Below are 19,394 nucleotides of genomic sequence, written 5' to 3' on the forward strand. Positions count from 1 at the left end.
CTCTCATCTTCCGCAAAGCTTTTACTACCTCTTCTCTGTTTACCAAATCATTCTCCCTAACCCTCTCACTTCACACACCACCTCGACCAAAACAACCTATATCTGCCACTCTATCATCTAACACATTCAACAAACCTCCAAAATACTCACTCCATCTCCTTCTCACATCACTGCTACTTGTTATCACCTCCCCACTATCCCTTTCACCAGTGCTCCCATTTATTCTCTTGTCTTATGCACTTTATTTACCTCATTCCATAACATCTTTTTATTCTCCCTAAAATTTAATGGTACTCTCCCACCCCAACTCTCCTATGCCCTCTTTTTCACCTCTGGCACCTTTCTCATGACCTCCTGCCTCTTTCTTTTATACATCTCCCACTCATTTGCATTATTTCCTATTTCCCTGCAAAACTCATCCAAATGCCTCTCTCTTCTCTTTCACTAATAATCTTACTTCTTTATCCTACCACTCACTACCCTTTCTCATCTGCCCACCTCCCACACTTCTCATGCCACAAGCATCTTTTGCGCAAGCCATCACTGCTTCCCTAAATACATCCCATTCCTCCCCTACTCTCCTTACGTCCTTTGCTCTCACCTTTTTCCATTCTGCACTCAGTCTCTCCCGGTACTTCCTCACACAAGTCTCCTTCCCAAGCTCATTGACTCTCACCAAAGTCTCCTTCCCAAGCTCACTGACTCTCACCATTCTCTTCACCCTACGATTCTTCTTTTCTGAAAACTTTTACAAATCTTCACCTTCACCTCCACAAGATAATGATCAGACATCCCTCCAGTTGCACCTCTTAGCACATTAACATCCAAGTCTCTCTTTCGTGCATCTATCAATTAACATGATCCAATAATGCTCTCTGGCCATCTCTCCTACTTACATACATATACTTATGTATATCTCTCTTTTTAAACCAGGTATTCCCAATCACCAGTCCTTTTTCAGCACACAAATCTACAAGCTCTTCATCATTTCCATTTACAACACTGAACACCCCATGTACACCACTTATTCCCTCAACTGCCACACTACTCACCTTTGCATTCAAATCATCCGTCACTATAACCTGGTCTCGTGCATCAAAACTACTAACACACTCACTCAGCTGCTTCCAAAACACTTGCCTCTCATGATCTTTCTTCTCATGCCCAGGTGCATATGCACCAATAATCACCCATCTCTCTCCATCAACTTTCAGTTTTACCCATATCAATCTAGAGTTTACTTTCTTACACTCTATCACATACTCCCACCGTTCCTGTTTCAGGAGTAGTGCTACTCTTTCCCTTGCTATTGTCCTCTCACCAACCCCTGACTTTACTCTGAAAACATTCCCAAATCACTCTTTCCCTTTACCCTTGAGCTTCATTTCACTCAGAGCCAAAACATCCACACACATTTAGACACCCCAATCTGAGCCTTCAAGGAGGATGAGCACTCCCCGCATAACACCTTCTGTTTACAATGAGGGGAGGGTTTCTGTGTATGTATATGTATACATTGAAATGTGTAGGTATGTATAATGTGTGTGTATGGGACCTGAACTTGCAGGAGAGTGTATGTGGGTGGGTTGGGCCATTCTTTCATCTGTTTCCTTGCACCACCTCGCTAAACCGGGAGACAGTGCTTACGTATAATATATATAACTGTTATCAATTAAGCCATGATATAAAGCTACTTGTAATCTTCATGCTGATTATGTTTGGAGGCAGATCATTCCAATGTTCAACTAAAAAAATTCTTGCCTGCTTGAGTAATACCTGTTCCTTTTAATTTCATATTGTCATTCTGATAAATCAGGTAGAAGATTCATTATACAGTGCACTGGTCATACAATATACAGAGCTATCATTCAAGAAAGTGCATGTAAAAAACTATAGAAGACCAAAAACACCATAATAAATCGATAATCAACATAAGAGATATATGCACTGGTTGTAGTATTGTAGCACAACCATCAACACAATCACTATAACAGTGACACTGGTAGAATTTTTACTATTTGGTGTAAATATAATACAGCAAATATATATTAATAAAGGCACATAAAAACCAAAGACAAAAAAGTGGTGTCACAAATGAATAATCACTACATACATTTATTCATTACACAAGACAGCTAGAGACTGAATGTGAGCGAATGTCTCCTTTGTCGTCTTTTCCTAGTGCTACCTCACACAAACGCGGAGGGAGGAGGGGTGGTTTCATGTGTGGCAGGTTGGCGACGGAAATGAATGAAGGCAGCAAGAGTGAATGTGTACATGTGTATATATGTATATGCCTGTGTATGTATATGTATGTATACATTGAAGTGTATAGGTATGTATAAGTGCGTGTGTGGGCATTTATATATATACATGTGTACATGGATGGGTTGGGCCATTCTTTCATCTGTTTCCTTGCGCTACCTCACTAACGTGGGAGACTGTGACCAAGTATAATAAATATAAAATAAATACATTTATTCATGAATGCTTATCATCAGTACATGCCTTCGGGTTACTAAGAAAGCTCATCCTCCCACGCAAAATCATTAATTGTGTCAGTATAGCCCACATATCTGTGTCATGCCTGAATAAAACAACCAATTTGATCTCCTTGCAAATGGAAAATATTAAAGTTAAACATAAAACACTTTTGATGGTGGGTTTGTGGCAAGATAGTGTGACATAAACAAGGTTGTTTAATTAATGTATGGGGTGGTAAGGAAGGCAAATCATAGGCCATGAAGAACAGAGCAGCCTGTTGGGGGTGAAAAGGCCTAGAAAGTGAGTCAGTTGTAGTTTGCTGAAGACAAGGTCCTGGTGGCATATTTAAGTGAGAAACTGCAGAAGCTAGTGTCTGTGTTGGGGAGTATGTGAAAGGAGCGAGTTGAGAAAAAATATGAATAAAGGCAAAGTTATTGGGTTTAGCAGTGGAGAGAGACAAGATATTTACTTTGAATTTCCCTGAAGAGAACCTGGAGGGGATGGATTGTTTTAGATACCTGGGAATGGAAATGGCAGTTAATGGAACCAAGGAAGCCAAGGTTAGTCACAGGGTGGGTGAGACACTGAAGGTCCTGTGAGCATTGAGGAATGCGTTAAAGAGAAGTTGCTATTTGGGTGGACAAAATAGACATTTTGAAGGTATGGCAGTTCTTATGTGGTATGGTTGTGAGGCATGGGCTCTAGATGAAAATGTACAGAAGAGAGTGATTGTGTTGAAAATGAAATGTTTGAGGACATTATGTTGTGTAAGAAGGTTTCATTGTGTGAAAAATGATAGAGTACCTACCTACAAGTACCTACAATGAAATTTAGCCAGAACAGCTGAGCTAATGCAAAGCACACACTGCAAGTCTTGATGATGTATAAGACTATTTTTCTCAGCTGAGCAGAACAGAGATAGGTGTGGAAAAGAGAAGAGTATAACTGAGAGAGCTTAAGAGGATGTGATGAAATGGTTTTGAAACAGCAAGAATGAGTGAGGAAGGTTGACAAGAGGAATATATGTGTCAGAAGTGATGGGGACAAAGAAAAGCGCAAGACCTAATTGGAAAAGGAAGGTTTGAGTGAAAAAGGTTTTGAGCTCCTGGGACCTGAACTTGCAGGAGGGTGTAAAGTGTGTGTGGGATGGAATGATCTGGAGCAAAGTGGTATAAAGGGAGCAACATGGTGTCTATGGACTGAATCTGGGCATTTGAAGTGGCTAAGGGAGACCAAGAAGTTTGTGGGGCCTGGTTGTGGATGGGGGCTGTGGTTTTAGTGCGCTGCACATAACATCTAGAGGATGGATATGAACAAAAAAGCTATTTCTTCATCTGTTCCCAGTGGTTTCAGAAGTGGTAGAGGATGTGTGGATCAGGTGTTTGCTTTGAAGAATGTATGTGAGAAATACTTAGAAAAGCAAATGGATTTGTATGTAGCATTTATGGATCTGGAGAAGGCATATGATAGAGTTGATAGAGATGCTCTGTGGAAGGTATTAAGAATATATGGTGTGGGAGGAAAGTTGTTAGAAGCAGTGAAAAGTTTTTATCGAGGATGTAAGGCATGTGTATGTGTAGGAAGAGAGGAAAGTGATTGGTTCTCAGTGAATGTAGGTTTGCGGCAGGGGTGTGTGATGTCTCCATGGTTGTTTAATTTGTTTATGGATGGGGTTGTTAGGGAGGTAAATGCAAGAGTTTTGGAAAGAGGGGCAAGTATGAAGTCTGTTGGGGATGATACAGCTTGGGAAGTGAGTCAGTTGTTGTTCGCTGATGATACAGCGCTGGTGGCTGATTCATGTGAGAAACTGCAGAAGCTGGTGACTGAGTTTGGTAAAGTGTGTGGAAGAAGAAAGTTAAGAGTAAATGTCAATAAGAGCAAGGTTATTAGGTACAGTAGGGTTGAGGGTCAAGTCAATTGGGAGGTGAGTTTGAATGGAGAAAAACTGGAGGAAGTGAAGTGTTTTAGATATCTGGGAGTGGATCTGGCAGCGGATGGAACCATGGAAGCAGAAGTGGATCATAGGGTGGGGGAGGGGGCGAAAATTCTGGGGGCCTTGAAGAATGTGTGGAAGTCGAGAACATTATCTCGGAAAGCAAAAATGGGTATGTTTGAAGGAATAGTGGTTCCAACAATGTTGTATGGTTGCGAGGCGTGCGCTATGGATAGAGTTGTGCGCAGGAGGATGGATGTGCTGGAAATGAGATGTTTGAGGACAATGTGTGGTGTGAGGTGGTTTGATCGAGTGAGTAACGTAAGGGTAAGAGAGATGTGTGGAAATAAAAAGAGCGTGGTTGAGAGAGCAGAAGAGGGTGTTTTGAAGTGGTTTGGGCACATGGAGAGAATGAGTGAGGAAAGATTGACCAAGAGGATATATGTGTCGGAGGTGGAGGGAACGAGGAGAAGAGGGAGACCAAATTGGAGGTGGAAAGATGGAGTGAAAAAGATTTTGTGTGATCGGGGCCTGAACATGCAGGAGGGTGAAAGGAGGGCAAGGAATAGAGTGAATTGGAGCGATGTGGTATACCGGGGTTGACGTGCTGTCAGTGGATTGAATCAGGGCATGTGAAGCGTCTGGGGTAAACCATGGAAAGCTGTGTAGGTATGTATATTTGAGTGTGTGGACGTATGTATATACATGTGTATGGGGGGGGTTGGGCCATTTCTTTTGTCTGTTTCCTTGCGCTACCTCGCAAACGCAGGAGACAGCGACAAAGTATAATAAAAAAAAAAAGTATAAAATGAATATGGTCAAATGATGAATGTTGCAAACCAGTTCTAAAGTGTCATGCCTCATTACTCTACCCCTTCAGACTTTAAACATTAATGAAAAAACTGCACTCTGTATGTCAACTGGGCTAACATTAACTAAAGAAGAGAATACATATTATCTATCTATATCTCTGATACCTGTTCCAACTGGAACCCCCTCAATGGGGTGGTCAAGGCAATAGAGTCTCCATAACAAGTGAACTCATTCTCAGCTTTAGGCAAGGCTGGCATGCAGTGCTCACCCCAGGAAAATCTAGAGTTACAAAGAATGAGCTGTTTGAGTTAAGTGTTGTCAAGTGTAACGTACAACAAAGAGAGATTGTATGCTTGAGGACAGAATGCTAGTAGTCCACATGTGTGTGAAGCAAACAGAAAAGACAGCTACCTGGGTCAGAGGAGTGCAATTTGACAAACATTGAAGTGCTGGCTCACTAAGCAGCTGTCACTAACCCTCCTCATACCCTGGCGGGTAGTATGGTAATATACCTCCCTGGTCGTTGGCTGCCCACCAACTACTACCTAGGTAAATACTTTCTCCAACCTGAAATATTTCTTAACTGAAAAATATAACCTAGATGGAATAGAACCTCAAATTTTGAACCTCCTCAGCCTTCTGTTCATGAACACATTCATCAATTTTGGCACCCTCTCAAGAAAAACATTCTTAAAACTCTAATGAAGAATCTTACCCTCAGGGCATTTGAAATGGTCATGTTCCGTAGAATCAGTTGAGAGTTCCATTCACTAAGCTTCAGCCATGGAATCTGGCTCTGTACTGCCCAGTCCACAAAACCTTTTGGCGGACTTACAGAATTAATAATGTAAGTCCTCATCTTTCCAACCTGTAATCAAAACATCAGTGTATTGCATTATCATTTTTGCAATCTTGATTAACTGCAGTCATTTATCTCTAGCAGTCCTCTTTACTGTTCGCTCACTCGCTTTTATGAATCCATCATATTTAAGAATAAGTATCAAATATCTAATTAGTGTATCTTCACTACAATCTCATATCACATCCAATAACATGTTTCTTTTATTTCTATCATATGAGGTTTTTCTCACAACCTCAGCAGAATGGCAGAGGCAAAATCTCCTCTAACACCTAACTGTTTTTAAACTTCCACATATTGAAGAGGTTTGAATAAAGTGACATATTTTGTCATCTAACTCATAATGTTGGAGGAACAAGATTGTGGGTTACTTCCTCCAAAACTTAAAATATTATTCCTCTTCTCTTCTAACTCCAACCACCTTTATGAATATTTTTGATATATCAACGGAGCCCTAGCCTTGGTATGAAGTTTTATCAATGACAGAAGCCTTGACCATAAAACTTCCATGTTAACATCAGCCTCAGAACTTCAAACTTCCTGTTTGACCACAAATAGCATGCTCCTATCTATAATACCCCTTCCTCCCCTCTTACTAATAATCGTAACCTCCCTTAAAAAACTCAGCCTTTTTAATTCTAGGTGAAATAAAAATTCAATTCACTCCACTTACTTCTTCCTTCGTCATGAAAAGCCACAGTTTCCCAAGTAATAAATACTTCAGGTACAGATGTGGAGACTGAGGGGTTTTATTCTTAAGTGAAGTAAATATACGCCTGAAACAGAAAAAAATATGTGAGCCACTATACTACTGAATAACAAGCAAAAACAAAATTTAAGTAATATTTCTTAAAATCATGTCATAGTATTCAAAATATTTTCATAAAGGTCATGTCCAGTAAAATGATAAGGTTTACAAACTAAAGTCTATGAGGCAGTTCTGATTGAGAATAAGAGCAAGGTTATTAGGTTTAGTAGGGTTGAGCGAAAAGTTAACTGGGGTGTAAGTTTCAATGAAGAAAAATTGGAGGAAGAAGTGTTTTAGATATCTGGGAGTGGAATTAGCAATGAATGCAACCATGGAAGCGGAAGTGAGTCATAGGGTGGAGGACAGGGTGAAGCTTCTGGGAGTGACAAAGAATGTGTGGAAAGAGAGAACGTTATCTCGGAGCAAAAATGGGTATGATTGAAGGAATAGTTATTCCAACTTATATATGGTTGCCAGATATGGGCGATAGATAGGGTTGTATGGAGGGGGGTGGATGTGTTGGAATTGAAACGTGTGGTGTGAGGTGGCTCTAAAGAGTATGTAATGGAAGGGTAAGAGAAATGTGTGGAAATAAAAAGTATGTGGTTGAGATAGCAGAAGAGGGTGTGTTGAAATACTTTGGACATATAGAGAGTATAAGTGATGAAAGATGGACTAAGAAGACATACATGTCAGAGGTGAAGGGAACAAAGACAAGCAGGAGACCAAATTAGAGGTGGAAGGATGGAGCGCAAAGATTTTGGGAGTTCAGGGCCTGAACATAAAGGAGGGTGAGAGGTGCCCAAGGAATAGACTGAATTGGAACCATGTGCTATAACGGGGTCTAAGTGCTGTCAATGGATTAAACAAGGGTATGTGAAGCGTCTGGGGAAAACCATGCTTGTGGCACGAGAAGCGTGGGAAGTGGGCAGATTAGAAAGGGTAATGAGTGGTGGGATGAAGAAGTAAGATCATTAGTGAAAGAGGAGAGAGGCATTTGGACGATTTTTGCAAAGAAATAATGCTCATGACTAGGAGATGTATAAAAGAAAGAGGCAGGAGTCAAGAGAAAGGTGCAAGAGGCAAAAAAGAGGGCAAATGAGAGTTGGGGTGAGAGAGTATCATTAAATTTCAGGGAGAATAAAAAGATGTTTTGGAAGGAGGTAAATAAAGTGTGTAAGACAAGGGAACACATGGGAACTTCAGTGAAGGGGGCTAATGGGGAGGTGATAACAAGAAGTGGTGGAGTGAGGAGATGGAGTGAGTATTTTCAAGGTCTGCTGAATGTGTTGGATGATAGAGATATAGGGTGTTTTGGTCGAGGTGGTGTGCAAAGTGAGAGGGTTAGGGAGAATGATTTGGTAAACAGAAAAGAGGTAGTAAAAGCTTTGCGAAAGATGAAAGCTGGCAAGGCAGCGGCTTTGGATGGCATTGCAGTGGAATTTATTAAAAAAGGGGGTGACTGTGCTGTTGACTGGTTGATAAGGTTATTTAATGTATGTATGACTCATGGTGAGGTGCCTGAGGATTGGCGGAATGCTTGCATAGTGCCATTGTACAAAGGCAAAGGGGATAAAAGTGAGTGCTCAAATTACAGAGGTATAAGTCTGTTGAGTATTCCTGGGAAATTATATGGGAGGCTACTGACTGAGAGGGTGAAGGCATGTACAGAGCATTAGATTAGGGAAGAGCAGTGTGGTTTCAGAAGTGGTAGAGGGTGTGTGGATCAGGTGTTTGCTTTGAAGAATGTATGTGAGAAATACTTAGAAAAGCAAATGGATTTGTATGTCACAATTATGGATATGGAGAAGGCATATGACAGAGTTGATAGAGATGCTCTGTGAAAGGTATTAAGAATATATGGTGTGGGAGGCATGTTGTTAGAAGCAGTGAAAAGTTTTTATCGAGGATGTAAGGCATGTGTATGTGCAAGAAGCGAGGAAAGTGATGGGTTCTCAGTGAATGATGCTATGCGGCAGGGGTGTGTGATGTCTCCATGGTAGTTTAATTTGTTGATGGATGGGGTGAATGCAAGAGTTTTGGAAAGAGGGGCACGTATGCAGTCTGTTGTGGATGAGAGAGCTTGTGAAGTGAGTCAGTTGTTGTTCGCTGACGATAAAGTGCTGGTGGCTGATTCGTGTGAGAAACTGCAGAAGCTGGTGACTGAGTGTGGTAAAGTGTGTGAAACAAGAAAGCTGAGAGTAAATGTGAATAAGAGCAAAGTTATTAGGTACAGTAAGGTTGAGGGACAAGTCAATTGGGAGGTAAGTTTGAATGTAAAAAAAAAGGAGGAAGAGAAGTGTTTTAGATATCTGGGAGTGGATTTTGCAGCGGATGGAACCAAGGAAGTGGAAGTGAATCATAGGGTGGGGGAGGGGGTGAGAGTTCTGGGAGCATTGAAATATGTGTGGAAGTCAAGAACATTATCTCAGAAAGCAAAAATGGGTATGTTTGAAGGAATAGTGATTCCAACAATGTTATATGGTTGCAAGGCATGGGCTATAGATAGAGTTGTGCGGAGGAGGGTGGATGTGCTGGAAATGAGATGTTTGAAGACAATATGCGGTGTGAGGTGGTTTGATCGAGTAAGTAATAATAGGGTAAGAGATGTGTGGTAATAAAAAGAGTGTGGTTGAGAGAGCAGAAGAGGGTGTTTTGAAATGCTTTGGTCACAATAAGGGAATGAGAGGAAAGATTGACCAAGAGGATATATGTGTCAGAAGTGGAGGAAACGAAGAGAAGTGGGAGACCAAATTGAAGGTGGAAAGATGGAGTGAAAAAGATTTTGAGTGATGACCTTTCAGAATATCTATTTGATGTCTTAGATGATATTCATTTACCTGTATCAAAGTCTAATTTCATTGAACTGATAAAATTGTGTATAAAAGACTGTGTATTTCAATTCAATGGAGATTATTATGCTCAAAAATTTGGTATGGCAATGGGTAACCCTCTTTCAACTGTAGTAAGTAATCTTTATATGGAATTTTTTGAAACAAAATTACTAAAGGATATCTTACCTTCTAATGCAATTTGGTTTAGATATGGAGATGATGTTCTTTGTGTTTGGCCAACAAATGAAAATTTACAAATATTTCTCCCCTTACTTAACAATTTAGTTTTTTTTTTTTTTTTTTTTTTTTTTTTTTTTTGCCGCTGTCTCCCGCGTTTGCGAGGTAGCGCAAGGAAACAGACGAAAGAAATGGCCCAACCCACCCCCATACACATGCCTTGATTCAATCCACTGACAGCACATCAACCCCGGTATACCACATCGCTCCAATTCACTCTATTCTTTGCCCTCCTTTCACCCTCCTGCATGTTCAGGCCCCGATCACTCAAAATCTTTTTCACTCCATCTTTCCACCTCCAATTTGGTCTCCCTCTTCTCCTCGTTCCCTCCACCTCCGACACATATATCCTCTTGGTCAATCTTTCCTCACTCATTCTCTCCATGTGACCAAACCATTTCAAAACACCCTCTTCTGCTCTCTCAACCACACTCTTTTTATTTCCACACATCTCTCTTACCCTTACGTTACTTACTCGATCAAACCACCTCACACCACACATTGTCCTCAAACATCTCATTTCCAGCACATCCATCCTCCTGCGCACAACTCTATCCATAGTCCACGCCTCGCAACCATAAAACATTGCTGGAACCACTATTCCTTCAAACATACCCATTTTTGCTTTCCGAGATAATGTTCTCGACTTCCACACATTCTTCAAGGCTCCCAGAATTTTCGCCCCCTCCCCCACCCTATGATCCACTTCTGCTTCCATGGTTCCATCCGCTGCCAGATCCACTCCCAGATATCTAAAACACTTCACTTCCTCCAGTTTTTCTCCATTCAAACCCACCTCCCAATTGAATTGACCCTCAACCCTACTGTACCTAATAACCTTGCTCTTATTCACATTTACTCTTAACTTTCTTCTTTCACACACTTTACCAAACTCAGTCACCAGCTTCTGCAGTTTCTCATATGAATCAGCCACCAGCGCTGTATCATCAGCGAACAACAACTGACTCACTTCCCAAGCTCTCTCATCCCCAATAGACTTCATACTTGCCCCTCTTTCCAAAACTCTTGCATTCACCTCCCAAACAACCCCATCCATAAACAAATTAAACAACCATGGAGACATCACACACCCCTGCCGCAAACCTACATTCACTGAGAACCAATCACTTTCCTCTCTTCCTACACGTACACATGCCTTACATCCTCGATAAAAACTTTTCACTGCTTCTAACAACTTGCCTCCCACACCATATATTCTTAATACCTTCCACAGAGCATCTCTATCAACTCTATCATATGCCTTCTCCAGATCCATAAATGCTACATACAAATCCATTTGCTTTTCTAAGTATTTCTCACATACATTCTTCGAAGCAAACACCTGATCCACACATCCTCTACCACTTCTGAAACCACACTGCTCTTCCCCAATCTGATGCTCTGTACATGCCTTCACCCTCTCAATCAATACCCTCCCATATAATTTGCCAGGAATACTCAACAAACTTATACCTCTGTAATTTGAGCACTCACTCTTATCCCCTTTGCCTTTGTACAATGGCACTATGCACGCATTCCGCCAATCCTCAGGCACCTCACCATGAGTCATACACACATTAAATAACCTTACCAACCAGTCAACAATACAGTCACCCCCTTTTTTAATAAATTCCACTGCAATACCATCCAAACCTGCTGCCTTGCCGGCTTTCATCTTCCGCAAAGCTTTTACTACCTCTTCTCTGTTTACCAACTCATTTTCCCTAACCCTCGCACTTTGCACACCACCTTGACCAAAACACCCTATATCTGCCACTCTATCATCAAACACATTCAACAAACCTTCAAAATACTCACTCCATCTCCTTCTCACATCACCACTACTTGTTATCACCTCCCCATTTGCGCCCTTCACTGAAGTTCCCATTTGCTCCCTTGTCTTACGCACTTTATTTACCTCCTTCCAGAACATCTTTTTATTCTCCCTAAAATTTAATGATACTCTCTCACCCCAACTCTCATTTGCCCTTTTTTTCACCTCTTGCACCTTTCTCTTGACCTCCTGTCTCTTTTATACATCTCCCACTCAATTGCATTTTTCCCTGCAAAAATTGTCCAAATGCCTCTCTCTTCTTTCACTAATACTCTTACTTCTTCATCCCACCACTCACTACCCCTTCTAATCAACCCACCTCCCACTCTTCTCATGCCACAAGCATCTTTTGCGCAATCCATCACTGATTCCCTAAATACATCCCATTCCTCCCCCACTCCCCTTACTTCCATCAAATTTACTGTAGAAAATGAAAATAATGGTATGTTACCATTTTTAGATTGCATGATCCATAGACAAGGAAACAAGTTTAAGTTTAGCATATACAGAAAACACACCAATGTATGCTCATATATTCATTATTACTCATCTCAACATGATAGAGTTAAATTATCATCATTTCAATCTACGTTCCTTAGGGCATTACGTACTTGCAGTCCAGAGTTTATTGATGATGAGTTTGAGAATATATATTCTACTGGATCTAAGTTAAAGTACCCTTGAACTTTCATTGATAAATCCCTTAAGTTAACAAAGAAATCATTTTATAGAGTTCAGCCCAAACCTCCCAGTGGCACCAAGAATCTTTTGGTTCTCCCTTTTAATCATAATTTCACTTTGCTTCCCATGTTGCTTAAATCCTTTAATGTAAATGTTGCCTTCAGCAACAATAATACTATAAAGAATATCTTAATCAGGAATTCACCAGAAAATTCTCTTGGATGCATCTATAAAGTGCCTTGTAAAAACTGTGATAAATTTCATGTTGGTCAGACTGGAAAGGATCTTTCTGTTATAGGCTTAAGCAACGTAAATATAGCATAAGAACGGGACAAGAATCAAATGCCTTGTTTAATCACGTTAAAACCTATGATCATTGTATTGACTGGAGTAACACCATCTCAGTTATTAACTCAAACTCTATTACCAAGAGAAATATCATTGAATCTTCTATTATCAAAAACACAAAGAATTATAATCTTAATATTAGTGATCGTCTATACAAATTAGATAACTTTATTGTTGATAAAATTTGCAAAATGATAAGTTTATGAATGCTCGTTGCATGTATTCGACAATCACATGTTTACCAAATGGCGTCCTAGCTTCATCTCTTCGATGTATATCAAATGATTCTTATATTTTTCTCTTGTGTCTCCCCTGATGGTGTGATTATTGCACAAAAGTGCGCTTGGGAACTTATCGTGTTTCATTTTCCCGCTGGACTCATAGGAATATCTTGATCACGCGCAAAATTGTGATCCTTTCCAATATATATATATATATATATATATATATATATATATATATATATACATATATATATATATATATATATATATATTATTATTATTGCGCTACCTCGCAAACGCGGGAGACAGCGACAAAGTATAAAAAATTATATATTATATATATATATATATTATTATTAGGTACAGTAGGGTTGAGGGTCAAGTCAATTGGGAGGTGAGTTTGAATGGAGAAAAACTGGAGGAAGTGAAGTGTTTTAGATATCTGGGAGTGGATCTGGCAGCGGATGGAACCATGGAAGCGGAAGTGGATCATAGGGTGGGGGAGGGGGAGAAAATTCTGGGGGCCTTGAAGAATGTGTGGAAGTCGAGAACATTATCTCGGAAAGCAAAAATGGGTATGTTTGAAGGAATAGTGGTTCCAACAATGTTGTATGGTTGCGAGGCGTGGGCTATGGATAGAGTTGTGCGCAGGAGGATGGATGTGCTGGAAATGAGATGTTTGAGGACAATGTGTGGTGTGAGGTGGTTTGATCGAGTGAGTAACGAAAGGGTAAGAGAGATGTGTGGAAATAAAAAGAGCGTGGTTGAGAGAGCAGAAAAGGGTGTTTTGAAGTGGTTTGGGCACATGGAGAGAATGAGTGAGGAAAGATTGACCAAGAGGATATATGTGTCGGAGGTGGAGGGAACGAGGAGAAGAGGGAGACCAAATTGGAGGTGGAAAGATGGAGTGAAAAAGATTTTCTGTGATCGAGGCCTGAACATGCAGGAGGGTGAAAGGAGGGCAAGGAATAGAGTGAATTGGAGCGATGTGGTATACCGGGGTTGACGTGCTGTCAGTGGATTGAATCAAGGCATGTGAAGTGTCTGGGGTAAACCATGGAAAGCTGTGTAGGTATGTATATTTGCGTGTGTGGACGTATGTATATACATGTGTATGGGGGGGGGGGGGTTGGGCCATTTCTTTTGTCTGTTTCCTTGCGCTACCTTGCAAACGCAGGAGACAGCGACAAAGTATAATGAAAAAAAAAAAAAAAATATATATATATATATCATTTTTATTATATTTTTATTATACTTTGTCGCTGTCTCCCGCGTTTGCGAGGTAGCGCAAGGAAACAGACGAAAGAAATGGCCCAACCCCCCACCATACACATGTATATTAATATTAATAATTATTTTATAAATATTAATAATTAATCTCGATTAATATTAATATTAATAATTATATTAATATTAATCGAGAATTTACTTTCTTACATTCTATCACATACTCCCACAACTCCTGTTTCAGGAGTATTGCTACTCCTTCCCTTGCTCTTGTCCTCTCACTAACCCCTGACTTTACTCCCCAGACATTCCCAAACCACTCTTCCCCTTTACCCTTGAGCTATATATATATATATATATATATATATATATATATATATATAAATATATATTTTTTTTTTTTTTTTTTTTTTTATACTTTGTCGCTGTCTCCCGCGTTTGCGAGGTAGGGCAAGGAAACAGACGAAAGAAATGGCCCAACCCCCCCCCATACACATGTATATACATACGACCACACACGCAAATATACATACCTACACAGCTTTCCATGGTTTACCCCAGACGCTTCACATGTCTTGATTCAATCCACTGACAGCACGTCAACCCCGGTATACCACATTGCTCCAATTCACTCTATTCCTTGCCCTCCTTTCACCCTCCTGCAAGTTCAGGCCCCGATCACACAAAATCTTTTTCACTCCATCTTTCCACCTCCAATTTGGTCTCCCTCTTCTCCTCGTTCCCTCCACCTCCGACACATATATCCTCTTGGTCAACCATCCAAACCTGCTGCCTTGCCGGCTTTCATCTTCCGCAAAGCTTTTACTGCCTCTTCTCTGTTTACCAAATCATTTTCCCTAAAAGTGCGAGGGTTAGGGAAAATGATTTGGTAAACAGAGAAGAGGTAGTAAAAGCTTTGCGGAAGATGAAAGCCAGCAAGGCAGCAGGTTTGGATGGTATTGCAGTGGAATTTATTAAAAAAGGGGGTGACTGTATTGTTGACTGGTTGGTAAGGTTATTTAATGTATGTATGACTCACGGTGAGGTGCCTGAGGATTGGCGGAATGCGTGCATAGTTCCATTGTACAAAGGCAAAGGGGATAAGAGTGAGTGCTCAAATTACAGAGGTATAAGTTTGTTGAGTATTCCTGGTAAATTATATGGGAGGGTATTGATTGAGAGGGTGAAGGCATGTACAGAGCATCAGATTGGGGAAGAGCAGTGTGGTTTCAGAAGTGGTAGAGGATGTGTGGATCAGGTGTTTGCTTTGAAGAATGTATGTGAGAAATACTTAGAAAAGCAAATGGATTTGTATGTAGCATTTATGGATCTGGAGAAGGCATATGATAGAGTTGATAGAGATGCTCTGTGGAAGGTATTAAGAATATATGGTGTGGGAGGCAAGTTGTTAGAAGCAGTGAAAAGTTTTTATCGAGGATGTAAGGCATGTGTACGTGTAGGAAGAGAGGAAAGTGATTGGTTCTCAGTGAATGTAGGTTTGCGGCAGGGGTGTGTGATGTCTCCATGGTTGTTTAATTTGTTTATGGATGGGGTTGTTAGGGAGGTGAATGCAAGAGTTTTGGAAAGAGGGGCAAGTATGAAGTCTGTTGGGGATGAGAGAGCTTGGGAAGTGAGTCAGTTGTTGTTCGCTGATGATACAGTGCTGGTGGCTGATTCATGTGAGAAACTGCAGAAGCTGGTGACTGAGTTTGGTAAAGTGTATGAAAGAAGAAAGTTAAGAGTAAATGTGAATAAGAGCAAGGTTATTAGGTACAGTAGGGTTGAGGGTCAAGTCAATTGGGAGGTGAGTTTGAATGGAGAAAAACTGGAGGAAATGAAGTGTTTTAGATATCTGGGAGTGGATCTGGGGCGAAAATCATGGGAGCCTTGAAGAATGTGTGGAAGTCGAGAACATTATCTCGGAAAGCAAAAATGGGTATGTTTGAAGGAATAGTGGTTCCAACAATGTTGTATGGTTGCGAGACGTGGGCTATGGATAGAGTTGTTCGCAGGAGGATGGATGTGCTGGAAATGAGATGTTTGAGGACAATATGTGGTGTGAGGTGGTTTGATCGAGTAAGTAACGTAAGGGTAAGAGAGATGTGTGGAAATAAAAAGAGCGTGGTTGAGAGAGAAGAGGGTGTTTTGAAATGGTTCGGGCACATGGAGAGAATGAGTGAGGAAAGATTGACCAAGAGAATATATGTGTCGGAGGTGGAGGGAACGAGGAGAAGAGGGAGACCAAATTGGAGGTGGAAAGATGGAGTGAAAAAGATTTTGTGTGATCGGGGCCTGAACATGCAGGAGGGTGAAAGGAGGGCAAGGAATAGAGTGAATTGGAGCGATGTGGTATACCGGGGTTGACGTGCTGTCAGTGGATTGAATCAAGGCATGTGAAGCGTCTGGGGTAAACCATGGAAAGCTGTGTAGGTATGTATATTTGCGTGTGTGGACGTATGTATATACATGTGTATGGGGGTGGGTTGGACCATTTCTTTCGTCTGTTTCCTTGCGCTACCTCGCAAACGTGGGAGACAGCGACAAAGCAAAAAAAAAAAAAAAAAAAAATATATATATCTTTCTTTCCTTCATACTATTCGCCATTTCCCACGTTAGCGAGGTAGCATTAAGAGCAGAGGATTGGATCTTTGAGGGAATATCCTCACCTAGCCCCCTTCTCTGTTCCTTCTTTTGGAAAAAAAAAAAAAAGGAGAAAAAAAAAAAAGAAGAGGGAAGATTTCCAGCCCCTCGCTCTCTTCCCTTTTAGTCGCCTTCAAAAACACGCAGGGAATACGTGGGAAGTATTCTTTCTCCCCTATCCCAAGGAATATATATATATATATATATATATATATATATATATATATATATATATATATATATATATATATATATATTTTTTTTTTTTTTGCTTTGTCGCCGTCTCCCACGTTTGCGAGGTAGCGCAAGGAAACAGACGAAAGAAATGGCCCAACCCACCCCCATACACATGTATATACATATGTCCACACACGCAAATATACATACCTACACAGCTTTCCATGGTTTACCCCAGATGCTTCACATGCCCTGATTCAACCCACTGACAGCACGTCAACCCCGGTATACCACATTGATCCAATTCACTCTATTCCTTGCCCTCCTTTCACCCTCCTGCATGTTCAGGCCCCGATCACACAAAATCTTTTTCACTCCATATATGTGTGTGTATATATATATATTTTTTTTTTTTTTTTTTTTATACTTTGTCGCTGTCTCCCGCGTTTGCGAGGTAGCGCAAGGAAACAGACGAAAGAAATGGCCCAACCCCCCCCCCATACACATGTACATACACATGTCCACACACGCAAATATACATACCTACACAGCTTTCCATGGTCCACCCCAGACGCCTCACATGCCTTGATTCACTCCACTGACAGCACGTCAACCCCTGTATACCACATCGCTCCAATTCACTCTATTCCTTGCCCTCCTTACACCCTCCTGCATGTTCAGGCCCCGATCACACAAAATCTTTTTCACTCCATCTTTCCACCTCCAATTTGGTCTCCCTCTTCTCCTCGTTCCCTCCACCTCCGACACATATATCCTCTTGGTCAATCTTTCCTCACTCATTCTCTCCATGTGCCCAAACCATTTCAAAACACCCTCTTCTGCTCTCTCAACCACGCTCTTTTTATTTCCACACATCTCTCTTACCCTTACATTACTTACTCGATCAAACCACCTCACACCACACATTGTCCTCAAACATCTCATTTCCAGCACATCCATCCTCCTGCGCACAACTCTATCCATAGCCCACGCCTCGCAACCATACAACATTGTTGGAACCACTATTCCTTCAAACATACCAATTTTTGCTTTCCGAGATAATGTTCTCGACTTCCACACATTTTTCAAGGCTCCCAAAATTTTCGCCCCCTCCCCCACCCTATGATCCACTTCCGCTTCCATGGTTCCATCCGCTGACAGATCCACTCCCAGATATCTAAAACACTTCACTTCCTCCAGTTTTTCTCCATTCAAACTCACCTCCCAATTGACTTGACCCTCAACCCTACTGTACCTAATAACCTTGCTCTTATTCACATTTACTCTTAACTTTCTTCTTCCACACACTTTACCAAACTCAGTCACCAGCTTCTGCAGTTTCTCACATGAATCAGCCACCAGCGCTGTATCATCAGCGAACAACAACTGACTCACTTCCCAAGCTCTCTCATCCCCAACAGACTTCATACTTGCCCCTCTTTCCAGGACTCTTGCATTTACCTCCCTAACAACCCCATCCATAAACAAATTAAACAACCATGGAGACATCACACACCCCTGCCGCAAACCTACATTCACTGAGAACCAATCACTTTCCTCTCTTCCTACACGTACACATGCCTTACATCCTCGATAAAAACTTTTCACTGCTTCTAACAACTTGCCTCCCACACCATATATTCTTAATACCTTCCACAGAGCATCTCTATCAACTCTATCATATGCCTTCTCCAGATCCATAAATGCTACATACAAATCCATTTGCTTTTCTAAGTATTTCTCACATACATTCTTCAAAGCAAACACCTGATCCACACATCCTCTACCACTTCTGAAACCGCACTGCTCTTCCCCAATCTGATGCTCTGTACATGCCTTCACCCTCTCAATCAATACCCTCCCATATAATTTACCAGGAATACTCAACAAACTTATACCTCTGTAATTTGAGCACTCACTCTTATCCCCTTTGCCTTTGTACAATGGCACTATGCACGCATTCCGCCAATCATCAGGCACCTCACCATGAGTCATACATACATTAAATAACCTTACCAACCAGTCAACAATACAGTCACCCCCTTTTTTAATAAATTCCACTGCAATACCATCCAAACCTGCTGCCTTGCCGGCTTTCATCTTCCGCAAAGCTTTTACTACCTCTTCTCTGTTTACCAAATCATTTTCCCTAACCCTCTCACTTTGCACACCACCTCGACCAAAACACCCTATATCTGCCACTCTGTCATCAGACACATTCAACAAACCTTCAAAATACTCATTCCATCTCCTTCTCACATCACCACTACTTGTTATCACCTCCCCATTTACGCCCTTCACTGAAGTTCCCATTTGCTCCCTTGTCTTACGCACCCTATTTACCTCCTTCCAGAA

At 41.1% G+C, this 19,394-nt stretch overlaps 1 protein-coding gene across 5 annotated transcripts in view; it reads right to left on the bottom strand.

Annotated features, from left to right (window-relative positions):
* Positions 1-19,394, bottom strand: part of LOC139766193 (uncharacterized) — a 197,098-nt gene that overhangs the window by 76,558 nt on the left and 101,146 nt on the right. For all 5 annotated transcript variants that reach the window (XM_071694466.1, XM_071694467.1, XM_071694469.1 and 2 more), the window contains 2 exons: positions 6,763-6,865; positions 5,946-6,098 (listed from right to left, as the gene is read on the bottom strand). In XM_071694466.1, the coding sequence (XP_071550567.1) occupies positions 5,946-6,098; positions 6,763-6,865 (256 nt within the window). The remainder of the gene's footprint in view (positions 1-5,945; positions 6,099-6,762; positions 6,866-19,394) is intronic.

The sequence above is a fragment of the Panulirus ornatus genome, chromosome 57, assembly GCF_036320965.1.
Source record: "Panulirus ornatus isolate Po-2019 chromosome 57, ASM3632096v1, whole genome shotgun sequence".
Taxonomy (NCBI): Eukaryota; Metazoa; Arthropoda; class Malacostraca; order Decapoda; family Palinuridae; genus Panulirus; species Panulirus ornatus.